The 18513-nt window shown below is 43.5% G+C and overlaps 1 protein-coding gene across 1 annotated transcript in view; it reads right to left on the minus strand.

Moving 5' to 3' along the window:
* slc13a3 (solute carrier family 13 member 3) overlaps positions 1-3632 on the minus strand; it is a 64614-nt gene extending 60982 nt beyond the window's left edge. The window contains exon 1 of the mRNA XM_063041143.1: positions 3216-3632. Within this exon, the coding sequence (XP_062897213.1) occupies positions 3216-3326 (111 nt within the window). The 5' untranslated portion in view covers positions 3327-3632. The remainder of the gene's footprint in view (positions 1-3215) is intronic.
* Positions 3633-18513: the final 14881 nt, after the last annotated feature.

Genomic DNA, 18513 nt, shown 5'->3' on the forward strand with positions numbered 1-18513 from the left:
AGGAGGAAGGCAGCAGAAAGGAAATTATAGACCAGTTAACCTGACCTCAGTGGCTGGGAAGACGTTAGAGTCAATTGTTAAGGATGGGGTTATGGATTACTTGGTGACACAGGACAAGATAGGACAGAATCAGCATGGTTTCCTTAAGGGAAAATCTTTCAGGATGAATCTATTGGAATTCTTTGAGGAGATTACAAGTAGGATAGATGAAGGGGAAGCAGTGGATGTTGTATATTTGGACTTTCAGAAGGCCTTTGACAAGATGCCACACACAAGGCTACTTACCAAGTTGAGAGCCCATGGTATTACAGGAAAGTTACTGGCATGGTTAGAGCATTGGCTGATTGGTAAAAGGCAGTGAGTGGGAATAAAAGGATTCTTTTCTGGTTGGCTACCAGTGACTATTGGTGTTCCGCAGGGGTTGGTCTTGGGACCGCTTCTTCTTACGTTGTATATCACTGAGGTAGCTGATGGAATAGATGGCTTTGTTGCCAAGTTTGCAGATGAAACAAAGATTGGTGGAAGGGCAGGTAGAGTTGAGGAAACAGGAAGGCTGCAGAAGGATTTAGACAGATTAGGAGAATGGACAAGAAAGTGGCGAGTGAAATACAATGTTGGAAAATATACTTTATTGTCACCAAACAATTGATACTAGAACATACAATCATCACAGCGATATTTGATTCTGCGTTTCCCGCTCCCTGGATTACAAATCGATAGTAAATATTAAAAATTTAAATTATAAATCATGAGTAGAAAATAGAAAATGCTTGGTCATGCACTCTAGTAGAAGAAATAAACCTGCAGACTATTTTCTAATCAGGGAGAAAATCCAAAAATCTCAGATGAAAAGGGACTTTGGAGTCCTTGTGCAGAACACTCTAAAGGTTAACTTGCAGGTTGAGTTGGTGGTGAGGAAGGCAAATGCAATGTTAGCATTCATTTCAAGAGGTCTCGAATATAAGAGCAGGTGTGATGCTAAAGCTTTATCAGGCGCTGGTGAGGCCTCATCTTGAGTATTGTGAACAGTTTTGGGTTCCTTATAAGAAGGGATGTGCTGGCAATGGACAGCCTTCAGAGGAAGTTCACAAGGATGATTCCAGGAATGAAAGTGTTATCATATGGGGAATGCAAACACGAGGAATTCTGCAGATGCTGGAAATTCAAGCAACACACATCAAAGTTGCTGGTGAACGCAACAGACCAGGCAGCATCTCTAGGAAGAGGTACAGTCGACGTTTCGGGCTTGACAAAGGCTCTCGGCCTGAAACATCGACTGTACCTCTTCCTAGAGATGCTGCCTGGCCTGCTGCATTCACCAGCAACTTTGATGTGTGTTGCTCATATGGGGAATGTTTGGTGGCTCTGGGTCTGTACTTGCTGGAATTTAGAAGGATGAGGGAGGATCTCATTGAATGTTGAAAGGCCTAGACAGAGTAGATGTGGAAAGGATATTTCCCATGGTGGGAGAGTCTAGGACAAGAGGGCATAGCCTCAGTATTGAGGGCCATCCATTTAAAACAGAGACGCAGAGAGAAGTTCTTTAGCCAGAGAAATTGTGTAATTTGTTACCACAGGCAGCAGTGGAGGCCAGGCCTTTGGGTGTCTTTAAGAAAGAGATTGATAGGTTCTTGATCGGCCACAGCATCAACGATTATGGGAGGAAGGCTGGAAAATGGGGCTGAGGAGGGGAAAATGGATCAGCCATGATTGAATGGCGGAGTAGACTTGATGGGCCAAATGGCCAATTCTGCTCCTATGTCTTATGATTAATAAACTTACTTTAAACTTTGCCAATTTATAAGCAGGAAGTTCCCTAAGCAACACCATGACAATGATTGTATAATCTGTATCTGAGATGATGAATGAGGAATCAGAATCTGAATCATTTATTGTGCTAATATTTTTTGAGACAGTATGTGCTGGATTGTATTTACAGTATATGTGCTGTGTGTGACCGTACTGTGTTTTGTACTTTGGTCCCAAAGGAACGATGTTTTGTTTAGCTGTATACCTGCATATGGCTGAATGACAATTAAATTTGAATTTGAACTTGACCCTGTATTTTCACAGACATGTGTTTCAGAGCAGAACATAAAAATTTGCTATGTTAGAAAAGAAATAAGTACCACGAGAGTCCAATTTTTAGGTGGTTTCACGGGTTTGTAAATCAGCCATGCTGGAATGGCGGAGCAGAGCATGAACTAATATGCTTCTGATGACTTATTGCTTTCGGCTGTTCTGAAATCTGATGGCAAAAGGGAAGGTGTACTTAAAGCACAAAGTATGACTGAGGAATAAGTCTTTCAGGACGAATCCACGGCTCTCAGTTGGGAGAGAGCCTGAGTGATGTCGAACTGTTGGGATGTACAGTAGTTTTTGATGGAGTGTAGACCATGGTCACTCTGGAGCTTTGCTGTTGCTGGCATGGGGGGTTGTGGGAATGTTGATGCTTTATGCTCGAATAAGTGGGGAGGGGGAGCGTCATGCTGCTTGTGCATGGGAGGGGGCAGGGGGCTTTGGGGTTCCTATGTTTTTCCTGTCATTCATCCTTTGGGGATTTCCTTCTGTTTCGAGGATGTCTGTGGAGAGCAAGGATTACAGGTTGTATATTGTATTAATTCTCTGATATTAAATAGAACCATTGAACTAGATATTTGAACATCTATAGGAGAGGAAAGGAGGGCATTAGTCAAACATTTCATTCAATACACACTGCAGCCATCGATGTAGTACACCTGTAGTGTATGGGAGACTCTCACTAGATTTTTGCACCCAAGTCATTGGACAAGATTTGAATTTAACAAGCTCCTGACTCAACTGTCACTGGAAAATGTGGTCACAACGCCTGATCGTAAGATAATAACAAGTTACAGACATAAAGTTGGTTAAATATTTCAGTTCAAGTGATTACAGCCCACCCCCCCCCACCCCACGCGCCCACCCCCCAAGAAAGCAAATTGAAATTCAACTTGGGGAATCCTTAATTAGACAACAGCATACAAGAATTTAGTGCAATTTAATAGTTTTGGAAGTTGAGTCATTCTGACAGAAATAATTCTGGATCGGGGTTCTTTTTGGTCGCAAATACAAACGTTTGTAATTAAGACGATTTTTTGATCCATATTCCCCGCACACACACACAAAAATGCTGTACACGACATCGTCAAACACCGTCCAACTCACCCGCGGTCTAGCCGCAGAACAGTATTTACCTTTGGAGGCATGAACAGCAATACGGGAGAAAGTAACAGTGGGGTGAAGCAGACTATAATGCTTTTGCGAAGGCTCCAAACCTTCCTGGCGATTACTCCGATCTTCACCATACTGTCTCAGTCGCTGCTCTTGTCAAAGTCTCCGTCCTTCCTCCCTCTCTCCTTCGTTAGTATTCCACCAGGGAAACGCCAACACGTGAAGCTTGGAGAGACTTGAACTAAAGCGCCTGACCCGCCGGTCCAAAGAGTTTGGCACTGAACACCATCGACTTCTGAGTAAACAGTGGTCCTGCGGATTTTTAACTAGTAATTAGACAGGGGAGGTCGTGCAAGTAAAATATGGGCGGTCTCGAAATAATTACTCAGTGGGGAGTTTTCCGATGAAGACCAGGCTCACCCAATGAGTAACACCGTCTTCTGAGTGTAACCCCTTTCTACGAGTTATCACATGTTGCACTCAAAGCGCATATTTATCAAGGGGCACAAGCTCTGCAGGCTGAGCTATTGTTTAACTAGGCGTCTCTAGCGGCGCTCAGAAGGTGAGGGTGATCTGCCTTCTTGAACCCCCGCAGTCCTCGAGGCTGGCCCTGTGGCTCGCAAGGCTGTTAGAAGTTCGAGACTTTACAAGGCGATGGTCAGATCACATTTGGAGCATTGTGAGCAATTTTGGGCCCCGTGTCCAAGAAAGGATGAGCTGGTATTGGAGATGGGAAATGAGAGAGCTAAGGTATGAGGAGCTCTGAGTCCGAACTCACTAGAGTTTAGAAGAATAAAGGAGTATGTCATTGAAACCTACTGAATATTGAGCAACCTAGAAAGAATGGATTTGGAGAGGATGTTACACATGAGAATATAGGACCAGAGGGTGAAGACTCAGAATGCAATGACCACCTCGTAAGACAGAGACGAGGAGGAATTTTCTTAGCCAGAGGGTGGTGAATCTGTGGAATTCGTTGCCACAGACAACTGTGAAGGCAAAGACACTGGGTATATTTAAAGTGGAGGTTGACAGATTCTTGATTAGTAAGGATGTCAAAGGTTACAGGGAGAAGGCAGGAGAACGGGATTGAGAGGGATAATAAATCAGCCATAATGGAATGGTTGAGCAGACTTCATGGGCCAAATAGCCTAATTCTGCTCCTATGTCTTATGGTCTAAGAATAGTATTTGGAGAGTCTGGCATCTGAGGGCATCCATTCTCTTAGGACTGAGACTAGAAGGACTTTCCTTAGCCAGAGGGTGGTGAATGTGCAGAATAGACAGCTCTGGGTGTTTTTAAGGGTGAGTTTGATAGGGTCTTGAATGGTAAGGGGGTTAAGAGTTAGAGGGACAAAGTAAGAGACTAGAATTGAGAAAATAACCAGCTATAATTAAACGAGGGAATGGACCCAGTGGGCAGAATGCCCCAATTCTGCTCCTTAATCATATGGCCTTAGGGTTAGGGGGAGATTTCTAAGATTTGGACCCAGTGACGGTGAAGGAAAGGCAATAAATTTCCAAGTTGTGAGAAATGGAGTGCAACTTCCAGGTGGGGATGTTCTCTGTGCTTTTGCTGCCCTTGTCATTCTACCTGGAGGAGTTTGTGCGTTCGAAAGGCGCTGTCTAACAAGTCTAGGTGAATTGCTGCAGTGTATTCTGTAATGATCAAACTGCTGTTAATATTCATTGAAGATGGATTGAGTGTATATTTGTGGATGGGGAGCCTATCAATAGGCTACTATGTCCATAAGACTTAAAATCATAACACATAAGAGCAGAATTAGGCCATTTGGCCCATCACATCTGTTCTACCATTCCATCATAGCTGATTTTTTTTTCCCTCTCGACCCCATTCTTCTGCTCTCTCTCCTTACTGTTTGATGCCCTTACTAACCAAAAACTTATCAACCTCTGCTTTTTAGTATACCCAATGACTTGCCCTCCACAGCTGTACGTGACAATGAATTGCACAGATTCATATGGCTAAAGGGATGCACTTCATTCTGAGGCTATGCAGTAGGCACCATCCTCTCAATGTCACTCAATCTTGGCCTTTTCAATATTCGGTAGGTTTTAATGAGATCACTATCATTCTTCTAAACTCCAGTGAGGACAGGCCCAGAGCCATCCAACTCACCTCTTATGTAAACCCTTTCAATCCTGGATCATTCTCAGGAACCTCCTCTGACTCGCCAATGACTGTATAGCGTCGGGTTTCTCGGGTATTGTTGAAGCCGCCGTCCAGCAAGTGGAGAGCACTTAATCTGACTCCCAACTTGAGCCTTCAAGTGGGCAGGCTTTGAGGGGTGAGTTCCTTGCTTCTGACCTGCCATTGTTACCACATTGTGTACGTGGCTACTCCAGTCTCTGATCAATGGTAAATTCCAGGATATTGATTGCGGCGCTTACAGTGACGGTAGTGCCATTGAATGCTAGGGGCTGATAGATGGATTCTGCCTGAAGGATATCATCGTTGTCTTCCCAACAATGAGCGGGAAGAATTGGAAAACTGGGCACCAGAGTTAACAGCAGCAAGTTTAAAGAAGACCTCGTTAAGCAAAATGCAAACAAGTAGCTCAGCAATAGCTTCAGCTGTAGCTTGGGGAGGAATTCTCTGAGGATCTTCCCCTGGCCGTGGTGGAGAAGCTTATGACTTCCTGAGATCCCAAGAGCGATGCTGCCTGGAGCTTAGCTCCTGGTAGAGTCACCCATGACAGTAAAGCCAAGAGGAAAGTTCCAGACAAAGAGCACGCCAACAAAGACCTCAATGGAGGAGCAGGTGGAAGATGACGACACATCACAACGGCAGTGAAGCGTGAGGAAGGCTGCAGCAGTGAAGAACCCCCAGTCGTCTTGCATTCCGTGTCACTGAAACCTGACCCCAATTTGTCAGGGCCCATGCATCAGCCTCCCCACGGAAAACAAAGTCATCCACATGCGTTCCCCATTAAAGGAATAACCCCTCAGGAGAACATCATACTCAACTAGAGCGGTCGCACTGCTATGGGAGAGGAGGCAGCGGACAGGCTTCATTAAGCTACTACAGCGTCAGTGGTAAGATCGGGATTCAATTCCTGCTGCTGTCAGTTAGAAGTTTGTATGTTCTTCCCTTGATTGCGGGCATTTGCTACGGGTGCTCCAGTATCCTGCAAAGATGTGCAGTTAGGGCTAGTGAGTTGTTGGCACTGGAAGCACGGTGACATTTGCAGACTGCCCTGAGTTGATGCAAACGATGCATTTCACTGTGTGTTTCGATGTACATGTGACAAATAAAATTAACCTTTAACCTTCCAGCTTAATCTACACAACCCAATTGGGATCAGAATTAGCAAAAGTAAACAGGATAACACTAAAGCCATAAGACATAGGAGCAGAATTAGGTCATTCAGCTCATCAAAACTGCTCTGGAGCCCTGTTACTTTTTCCACAATGCTGCCTGTGTGCTCTCAGTATTGTCCCTTTTGTTTCAGATTCCCAGCATCTGCAGCATTTTCTTGTGATTTTCAGAATGAACCGTTCAGGAGTTAATGCCAGGCCAAGGCTCAGAATGTCAGGGTGGATCTGATGGGTGAGGCACGGGGAGAAGGAGCTGGGTGTCAGGCAGGGGAACAAGCATAAGGTTAACCTGCAGGGACAGAGGATTGGCTTCTGGGGAAATATACAAAACATGTGGCTCTCAACCTCGATAGATTGTGGCTCATAAACCCTGCAATGTTGACCATCCCTCTGCCTCCACAAATGTCTCTGACCTTTTGAGTTCATTTGCACCCTCTTGAGTCTCTGACTCACAAGGTCATCCGACTATTCGGTCACATTGTCTCTCTGATACTGATAATTCAGTCATTCCATTCAGTTTGTCCAGTCTACTGTTCTTAAACCCTTGTTTGGTCTTGCACCCTTTCTTAAAACACTCTGAAATTTTGACCAATGTGAGGTGTCAAATTAGATCATTTTCTTTCACCTCACTTGAGTTTTTGATGGAGGATTATGCTCCTGTCAAAAAAAAAACGCTGTTAAGATCTTGACAGGACAGTTCAGAAACAACTTCTCCCAGTCAGCCATCGGATTTTTGATCAGTCCATAAATCTGTGAATACCACCTCATAATTCACTTTTTCGCTTTTTTTTGGTAATTTATACTAATTTTATGTCTTTGTATTATACTGCAAAACAACACACTTCATGTCATATACAATCAGTGGCCACTTTATGAGGTACACCTGCTCGTTAATGCAAATATCTAATCAGCCAGTCATGTGGCAGCAACTCAATGCATAAAGGCATGCAGACATGGTCAAGAGATCCAGTTGTTCCTCAGACCAAACATCGGAATGGGGAAGAAATGTGATCACGGTGATTTTGACCATGGAATGATTGTTGGTGCCAGATGGAGTGGTTTGAGTATCTTAGAAATTGCTGATCTAATAGAATATTTACCCACAACAGTCCCTAGAGTTTACAGAGAATGGTGTGAAAAACAAAAAACATCCAGTGAGTGGCAGTTCTGTGGGCAATGATGCATTGCTAATGAGAGGCCAGAGGAGAATGGTCTTCTGGTCGGACTGATTCAAGCTGACAGGAAAGCGACAGTTACTTAAATAACAGTGTCGCACAGAAGAGCATCTCTGAATGCAAAACCCGTCAAACCTTGAAGAGGATGGACTACAGAAGGAGAAGACCACGGACATACACACAGTGGCCACTTTATTAGGTAAAAGAGGTAACTAATAAAGTGGCCACTGAGTGCAAGTTAGTGACAGTAAATCTGATACTGCTTCTGACAGATGAAGTCATGTCTCCTGTTTAGTTAGACGTCAATATTCAGTGTGACATTCAGAAACATTCAATCACAGGCCAACCTATTAAACATGATTATAAAATACTAAAATCTTTAAGACATTATTAAACATAAGCACAAATAATTTTTTTTTTAATCATCTAAAATGTTCCAATGAATTCAATCAAATAAAACTAATCAGGGGCCGCAGCAGGGTAGCAGTTAGCACAATGCTATTGTAGCTCAGGGCATTGGAGTTTGGAGTTCATTTCCAACGTCATCTGTACATTGACATTCTCCTTCTTTTAAACCAATGGAACAGAACTGGTTGTGTCAACATAGTAAATTGTTGGAACAGGCAACATTCGGAATTGTTGCAACATTGCTTTCTGTCACTGTCCTGGCTATGGACTTGCCAATGAACATTTGGCCTGACGACAGCTCTCTCTGTCCGGAACTGCAGAGAGTTGAGAAGCACAGCTCAGCATCTCCCAGAAACCAGGCTCCTCTCCATGGGCTCCGTCTTTACTTCCCACTGTCTCCATAAAGCCACTCTGGATATTCTCTCTTCTCTCCCTCTCAACAGGCAGAAAATGCAAAAGCCTGAAATGTTTAGACCATAAGACATAGGAGCAGAATTAGGCAGTGAGTCTGCTCGGCCATTCGATCATGGCTGATTAATTATTCCTCTCACCCCCAGTCTCCTGCCTTCTCCCTATAACCTTTGATGCCCTTACCTATCATGAACCTGTCAAACTCTGACATGGATGCCTCGAGCACTCTGTAGATCAACTCTGTTAATGATCCTGTCATTAACCGTGTTCCATCACTTTTTAAGATAATTGAAAAACTTTTGAAAATATTTCATTAAGATATGTTTAACTGATAAAAATTGTAAACTTTAATATCAATTAAAATAAAGGGAAAACATCATTAATTTCATCTATCTGGATTGATGACTCCTTTTAAGGATTGGATATAGCTTGTGTAAAGCTGAGGCGACAAGTGAAAGATGCATCTGTCTCATTAGATTCTGCAGATGCTGGAAATTCAGCGAACCACGTTAAGAATGCTGGAGGAACTCAGCAAGTTGTCAGTAAATATAGGGGAAACTTGACCCAAATGCAGAGCAGGGGAGATTATTTACCAGTGAGTGATAACTTTAATAATAAATGGCAAAATAACAAACCATGAGAGGTCACAAACCAAGAGAGAACAGATATTTAACTTGACATGGTAATAAGGTAACTGAAGGCTAGGTTCAATCTGGATGGTCCGTATGAGTGAACAAGGATTGTAGATGAGAGCTGGGTTTAAATAGGCTGCAGGTGATGAGTTGGAAATGAGTGGCAGGTGACTCCTGTTAACTGATTCGTGACTGGGAGGTGACTGCCTGGCAGGCTCGACACAAATCAAACAGTATCTATGGAGAAGAATAAACAGTTAACATCTAGGGCTGAGACCCTTCATCGGGACATTTTTATACCTCTTTTGCACATTCATTTATTGTTGTAAATTATAGTAATTTTATGTCTTTGTACTCAACTGCCGCAACAAAAACAACAAAATTTTAATATCGAAATTCTCATATGAATGGCAGTGAGTGCAAAATCTGAAGTGAGCTGGTGAGCATCTGTAGAGAATAAATTTGGATTAGTGTAGATCAGGGATATATTGGCCTGAAACGTCGACTGCGCCTCTTCCTATAGATGCTGCCTGGCCTGCTGCGTTCACCAGCAACTTTGATGTATGTTGCTTTGTTTATTTATTTATTTGTTTGTTTATTTTGTTGAGATGCAGCACGGAATAGGCCCTTCCAGCCCTTTGAGCTGTACCTCCTGGAAACCCCTAATTTAGTCCTAGCCTAATCAGGGACAACTTATAATGACCAATTAACCCAATAACCAGTACATCTTTGGACTGTGGAAGGAAACCGGAAGACCTGGAGGAGACCCACGTGGTCACAGGGAGAACATACAAACTCCTTACAGACAGTGGCAGGAATTGAACCCAGGTCACTGGTACTGTAAAGCGTTGAGCTAACCACTACACTATTGTGCTGCACAACTTCAGACAATGGTGGTCAGTGGGCTGAGGGGACTGTTTTGGTACTATATCTCTCTATGCTTCTATGACTCTACATCTGAAATGTTATTAACTTACTTTTGTTTTTGCAAATTGTTGCAATTATTTTTTGGGTGGAAAGTTCCTAACTCTAGCAGTTACCTATAACTAGATATGTTCCTGAAAGTTTGCAACTCCGTGGGGAGTGATTGAGGGCAATGGTCTAGCTTGGTTTATTCTTATAGGGTTGGATGGGACAAAAGGCTTTGTTCTGTGATTTAATCTTACTTTGATTCTCTGACCAATGACCATGAACCTGAGGAACAACATCTCATATTCCATCTGGGTAGGCTCCAACCCGAAGGCAGGAACATCGATTTCTTGAACTTCTGGTAATTTCTCCACACTCCCCCTTCACTCTTCTTTCGTTCCCCATCCTAGCTCACCTATTATTTGCTTTTCTCCTCACCTGCCCATCACCTTCCTTAGGTACCCCTCCTCCTTCCCTTTCTGTATGGTCTATTCTCCTCTCCTATTAGATTCCTTCTTCTTCAGCCCTTTATCTTTTCCACCTATCACCTCCCAGCTTCTCACTTCATCTCCCCTCCTCCACCCATCCACCTCTCTCTCACCTGGTTTCACCTATTGTCTGCCAGCTTCTACTCATTCCTCTGCCCCCACCTTCTTATTCTGGCTTCTCCTCACTTCCATTCCAGTACTGATGCTGGGTCTTGGTCTGAAAGGTTGACTGTTCATTCCCTTCCATAGACGCTGCCCGACCTGCTGAGTTCCTCCAGCATTTTCTTCAATTTCAAGTTCAAGTTTTTTTTAATTAATTGCAATCATGAACAATAGCCAGATCAGAAATGCTGATCAAGTCAACCAGTTCTCAAAGAGAACTTTGATAGGCCAGTCAGATGTTTATCGTCATGCAACCATACACATGTATACAACTAAACAAAAGTGTTTCTCTGGGACCAAGGTGGAAAACACAGCACATACAGTCACACAGAGCAGATATATTTATGATCCAGCACACACAGTCACAAAATAATATTAGCTCAAGTCCCTGCGTGGCACGTCCTGAGGATTAATGGGGACATAAAGTGTGACGTGCATGATTATATAAGACAGCATAATGAATAAACTCTTATCGGGCTTCCAAGCGGGTACAGATATTGATTTTCACCAATGTTTTGATGACAAACTCTGCCATTTTGATGCCTAGACAGGTCTAGTCTGGTGGTATTTATACCCCATGGACGACAGAGGTACAATCACCACCGGACCAGACATGGCATCAAGACGGCAGAGTTTGTCATTGAAACATTGGTTATAATCGATACCTGCACCTGGCTGGAAGCCCGAGAAGAGTTTATTCATCATATACAATGGGAAAGCACAAGATCATTTTTCAAAACCGCATAATGTTACTGGCACTTTATAATAAATCAGGTAATTGTATAAATATGTGAAAGTAGCAGCAACAGAGGATGACAAGTGACTAGTACACAATGAGAGTGTGTCTCTGAGTTGGGGAATAGGCGGATGGAAGTCACAGGACGTTCAGATGGGGAGTACATTTGTGCTGGGTAGCAGCAGGGTATAGGTGTTACTCTGGATTTCCAGCATCTGCAGAATCTCTTGTGTTTGAGATCACTTCCATTCTTAATGCTATTTGCTTACTTTTATTGTTTGCACGATTTGTTTTTCTCCCCCTCTCTATGCACGCTGGGTGTCTGTCGGTCTTTTTTAATGGGTTGATTTGGGTTTCTTTGTTTTGTGGTTGCCTGTAAGGGGATGAATCTCAAGGATGTATGATGTATTCATACTTTCATAATAAACGTACACTCAAACTTCCATAGTTGTATCGTGGAGAGCATTCTGATAGGCTGCATCACTGTCTGGTGTGGAGGGGCTACTGCACAGCACCGAAAGAAGCTGCAGAGGGTTATAAATCTAGTCAGCTCCATCTTGGGCATTAGCCTACAAAGTACCCAGGACATCTTTAGGGAGCGGTGTTTCAGAAAGAGGGTGTCCATTAAAGGACTTCCAGCACCCAGGGCATGCCCTTTTCTCACTGTTACCATCAGGTAGGAGATACAGAAGCCTGAAGGCAAACACTCAGCGATTCAGGAACAACTTCTTCCCCTTTGCCGTCCGATTCCTAAATGGACATTGAAGCTTTGGACACTACCTCACCTTTTTTAATATACAGTATTTCTGTTTCTTTGCACATTTTTAAAAATCTATTCAATATACGTAATTGACTTACTTGTTTATTTATTATTATATTTAATTTTATTTATTTCCTCTCTCAGCTAGATTATGTATTGCATTGAACTGCTGCTGCTAAGTTAACAAATTTCACGTCACATGCCAGTGATACTAAACCTAACTCCGATTCTCTTTCTGAACTTTGAAATCTAAGACTTTAGCTCTCTCTTTCTCTCCACTCATTAACTCCCTCTGCAAAGGTTCCGTGTGATCTTGCTGAGTAATTCCATTCTTTAGATCATTTCGTGTCTGTCACATTGTAACAATAGAGAATTTGGCTAAAAGAATTTAACTATTTCACAGCAACTCATTTCCTAATCGCTCTTCCAAGATTAATTATCAGCTAACCCATTCTTTCTTGCAACATAGGTACACTTCTTGAGAGTGAGTGGTTACACATTGAAATGTCTGTAGCTGGAAACAAGTTCTTCTCCAAGGCAGACTTTGATAGATGCTTAAGGCCATTTTGACCACTGTATTGCAAGCCACTGTTTATGACTGACTAGTTATAATTATTTATTAATGGAAATAAGAACAAAAGAATAAACTGGAAAAAAGAGAAGCAGTAACCATGAAATTGGAACATTTTGAGTAACTGGGTGAAGTTACAATCAGATCAGCTATGATCTTATTAAATAGTGGAGCCAATTTGAAGGGCTAGTGGCCAATTCCCATTTGCAGTGAGAATCATAGAGACACAAAGTATAGAAATAGGCTCTACATTTCTACCGAACCTACATTGGCCATTGAATACCCTTTAACTAATCAAACATTCTTCCCACATTCCCAACTTCCTCCAGATTTTACTACTCATCGAAACAGTAGGGACAATTAACCTGGTGAATGGTATGTCTTCGGGATGTACAAAATAACCGGAGCACGCAGATGAAGGCAATGCTGGAGGGCAGGATAGAACTTACAACACTGTGCAAAGGTCATAGGCACATATACTGTATAGAGCTGGGGTACCTAAGATTTTTGCACAGTACTGTAGTAATTTTATGTATTGTACTGTACTGCTGCTGCAGCAAAAAAAATGACATGTGAGTGATGATAAAACTGATTTTGATATGGGTCTCTATTGTGAACTTTAAGTGGGAAAAGGACAGGGAAAGGGGTATCACTGTTGGGGAAAAGGGGAAGAGAGAGGGGAGGGAGCATGAAGCACCAGAGAGACATTCTGTAATGATCAATAAACCAATTGTTTGGAATCAACTGCCCTTGCCTGGTATCTCTAGGCTGGGCGTATCTACACCCATACCACCCCCTACCCGGCACTCCTTCTCTGCTACTTGTCACACACCGCTCTTGCAGTTCTCCACCCCCACCATTCCCAACATCCTTTTTTCCTACCAGATGTACAAATTCACTCTCTGCTCCACATTGACAAATACCGTACTGTGTAAAACTCTTAGGCACCCTAGCTCTATGTATGTGCCTAAGACTTTTGCACGGTACCGTAGGTCTCTGGGATTGTGCGGCAGAGGCTGTAATAGCAGTAGCACAGAAGTGCACTGGAGGAACTCAGCAAATCAGCCAGCATGTCTATGAAGGGAAACAGATTCTTGGGTTGAAATGTTGTCTGCCCATTTTCCTCCCATAGATAGTGCCCAGCCTGCTGATTTCCTCTGGTGCCCTTGTGTGTTGCTCCAGTGTCCTGCATTTGCAGTCTTCTGCTTTACTGATAATAACATCACTCTGCTGCCCTTTGGAGCCATAGATCATTACACCACAGAAACAAGCCCTTTGGCCCCTCTTGTCCATGCCGAACTGCTATGCTGCCTGATCCCATAGACCCAAACCTGGGGCATAGCCCTCCATACCCCCCTCATCCATGTACTTACCTAAACTTCTCTTAAGTGTTGCAATCAAACCTGCATCCACCAACATAAAGATAAATCAGGACATTATAGGCTGGGGAGTCTGACATCAGTTGTGGGGAAGTTATTGGAAGGTATTCTGAGGGACCAGATATATAATCATTTGGATAGACATGGACTGATTAAGGATAGTCAGTATGGCTTCGTGTGTGGTAGGTTATGTCTAACCAATCTTGTAGAATTTCTCAAGGAAGTTACCAGGAAAGTGGATGAAGACAAGGCATATGATGTTGTCTACATGCTCAAATGGTTGCCTCCCTGACTGAAGGCCTGTAGCTAGTGGTGTGCCGCTGGGATCTGTGCTGGGCCCTTTGTTTGTCATCTATATCAATGACTTGGATGATAATATGGATCAGCAAATTTGTGGATGACACTAAGATCATTGGTGTTGTGGACAGTGAGGAAGGCTGTCATGGCTTGCAGAGGGATCTGCATCAGCTAGAAACTGGGCTGAAAAATGGCAGACAGAATTTAATGCAGACAAGTGTGAGGTTTTGCACTTTGGTAGGACCAACCAGGGTAGGTCTTACACAGTAAACAGTAGGACACTAAGGAGTGTGGTAGGAAAAAAGGGATCTGGGAATACAGGTCCATAATTTATTGAAAGTGGCATTTTTAAAAAACTTTTGGCGCATTGGCCTTCATAAATCAAAGTATTGAGTACAGGAGATGGGATGTTATGTTGAAATTGTATAAGATGTTAGTGAGGCCTGAGTTGGAGTATTGTATCCCGTTTCGGTCACCTACCTACAGGAAAGATGTAAACATGATTGAAAGAGAACAGAGAAAATTTGTAAGGATGTTGTTGCGTCTGGAAGACCTGAGTTATAAGAAAGGTTGAATAAGTTAGGACTGTATTCCCTAGAACACAGAAGATTGAAAGGAGATTTGATAGAGGTATACAAAATTAAGAGGGGTATAGATAGGGTTAATACAAGCAGGCTTTTTCCACCAGAGGTTATGGGTCAAGGGTGAAAGGTGAAAAGTTTAAGGGGAACATGAAGGGAAACTTCTTCACTCAGTGGATCGTGAGAGCATGGAATGAGCTGCCAGCACAAGTGGTGCATGCGAGCTCGATTTCATGTTTAAGAGCAGTTTGGATAGGTACATGAATGGTAGGGGTAAGGAGGGCTATGGTCCCGGTGCAGGTTGATGTGAGTAGGCAGTTTAAATGGTTTTGGCATGGAATAGATGGACTGAAGGGCCTGTTTCTTCTATACTTCTCTATGACTTCTGCTGGAAGCTCTGTCCAAACTCTCACTACCTCTGAGTGAAGAAGTTGCCCCTCAGGTTCTCCTTAAACTTTTTACCTATCACCCTTAACCTACTTCTAGTCCCACCCAACCTCAGTAGAAAAACTTGCTTGCATTTACCTCATCTATATCCCTCATAACTTTGTATTTCTCTATCAAATCTCTCCTCAACCTTATATGTTCCAGGGAACAAAGTCATAAATTATTCAACCTTTCCTATAACTCAGGTCCTCAAGTCCTGACAATATCCTTGTAAATTTTCTCTATACGTTTACAATCTTGTTGATATCTTTCCTCTAGGTCATCATCATCAATATGTATGGTGTCTTATGAAGTTGGTGATCATGGTCTTTGACCATGATTGCTCTTAGCAAATTTTTCTACAGAACTGGTTTGCCATTGCCTTCTTCTGGACAATGTCTTTACAAGATGGGTGACCTCAGCCATTATCAATACTCTTCAGAGATTGTCTGCCTGGCATCAGTGGTCACATAACCAGGATTTGTGATATGCACCAGCTGCTCATACAACCGTCCACCACCTGCTCCCATGGCTTCACGTGAGCCTGATCAGAGGACTAAGCAGGTGCTACACCTTGCCCAAGGGTGATCTGCAGGCTAGCAGAGGGAAAGAGCACCTTACACCTCCTATGGTAGAGACATATCTCCACGCTGCCACCCTAGGGAGATGACCATAACCGATTCATTTAAATACATCTTAATTTGTATTTTCCTGTTTATGGAAATCTTTACCACCAACTAAAGCAGGAATTAGTTTTCTTGTGTGTAAAGAAATAGAACCAAACAGCAGGTAGAGAGTAATGTGTATCTAATTTTTCAATAATATTTAAGTAATCTTGTATATATGTATATATACCAGGATATTTCAGGATCATTTTGGTAGCAGTATACATTCCACCTCAGGCCAATGTCAATCAGGTTTAGATGATCTGAACAATAGGATCAACACACATGAAACAGCGCACCTAATGCTTTCATCATCGTCATGGGAGATTTTAACCAGGCCAGTCTGAAAAAATGACTCAGCAATTACCATCAACAGATCACTTGCAATATCAGAGGAAACAACACACTGGACCATTGCATACCACCATCAAGAATGCCTACTGTGCTATTCTACACCCTCACTTCAAGAAGTCTGATCACCTAGCTGTACTTCTACTCCCTGAGTATAGGCAGAGACTGAAGACTGTAGCACCAGCAGTGAGGACCAAGGTTTGAACAAGAGAAGCACAACAGGACTGCTTTGAATCGGTGGACTGGACTCTATTCAGCACTCTCTTCGAACCTGGATGAGTATGCTGCAGTTGTTACCAACTTTATTAAAACCTGTGTGGATGAGTGTGTGCCCACAAAGACTTACTGCACATTTCCAGACCAAAAGCCGTGGATGAACCAGGAGGTACATTGTCTGCTGAAGGCTAGATCTGTGGCATTCAAGTCTGGCAACCCAGGTCTGTACCAGAAAACCAGGTACGATTTGTGGAGGGCCATTTCAAGGGCGAAGAGACAATTTCGAACAAGGTTAGAGGTGACATTGGATGCACGCAACTCTGGCAGGGTTTGCAAGACATTACTTCCTACAAAGCAAAACCCAATAGCATGAATGGCAGCGATGCTTCACTACCAGATGAACTCAATGCCTTCTATGCCCGCTTTGAAAGGGAGAATATAACTACAGCTGTGAAGATCCCTGCTGTACCTGGCAACCCTGTGATTTCTGTCTCAGAGGCCAATTTTAGATTGTCTTTAAAGAGAGTGAACCCTCGCAAGGTGGAAGGTCCCAATGGAGTACCTGGTAAGGCTCTGAAAACCTGTGCCAACCAACTAGTGGCAGTATTCAAGATCATTTTCAACCTCTCACTGCTACGGGCGGAAGTTCCCACTTGCTTCAAAAAGGCAGCAATTATACCAGTTCCTAAGAAGAATAATGTGAGCTGCCTTGATGATTATTGCCTGGTAAGCACTCACATCTACAGTGATGAAATGCCTTGAGAGGTTGGTCACTGAACTCCTGCCTCAGCAAGGACCTGAACCTGTTGCAATTCACCTGTCGTCACAATAGGTCAATAGCAGATGCAATCTCAATGACTCTTCACACGGCTTTAGACCACTGGATCCTCAACTTCCAAACCAGAAGACCACAATCTTTGCAGATTGGTGAAAATATCTCCTCTTCACTGACAATCAACACTTGTGCACCTCAGGGGTGTGTGCTTAGCCCAGTGCTCCACTCTCTCTATACCCATGACTGTGTGGCTAGGCATAGCTCAAATATCATCTTTAAATTTGCTGACGATTAGCAGGGCAGGCACTAGGAACAGATTCACCCTGCTGGGCAGACTGGACCACAGATTCAATCTCCTACTGTGCTGCGGTGACCAGACGTTGCTTGGGGAGAATGGTTGTAACCTCGGTTGTTGGAAACTGCCTGGAGAGCGCGTCAGGCTTGCCGTTCTTAGAGCCAGGTCGGTAGGCCAGGGTGAATCTAAAACGGGCAAAAAACAGGGACCACCGAGCCTGGTGGGAGTTGAGGTGTTTGGCTGAACGGATATATTCCAGGTTCTTGTGATCCGTCCGGACTTGAAAAGTAGTCGTTCCCTCAAGCCAATGCCGCCATTCCTCAAGAGCAAGTTTAACAGCCAATAACTCTCGATTGCCGATGTCATAGTTGCGATCTGCGGTGAAAATTTGTGGCGGGGGGGGAAGGCGCACGGGTGTAGCTTGTCATCCTCTGCTAAACGCTGTGCCAGTATAGCCCCTACTCCTACATCAGAGGCGTCAGTCTCTACAATAAACTGCCTTGTAGGATCGGGCTGAAGGAGGATAGGTGCCGTGGTGAAACGAGTCTTTAGATCAGAAAAGGCTTTCTCAGCTGTTGGATTCCAGGCGAACTTCGACTTGGAGGAGGTTAGAGCAGTCAGCGGGGCGGCCAGGAGGCTGAAATTCCGAATGAACTGGCAATAGAAGTTGGCAAACCCAAGAAAGCGTTGGACATCTCGTCGAGAGGCGGGTTGTGGCCACTCCTCTACCGCCTTGATCTTCTGAG

This window comes from Mobula hypostoma, chromosome 2 (assembly GCF_963921235.1).
Source record: "Mobula hypostoma chromosome 2, sMobHyp1.1, whole genome shotgun sequence".
Lineage (NCBI taxonomy): Eukaryota > Metazoa > Chordata > Chondrichthyes > Myliobatiformes > Myliobatidae > Mobula > Mobula hypostoma.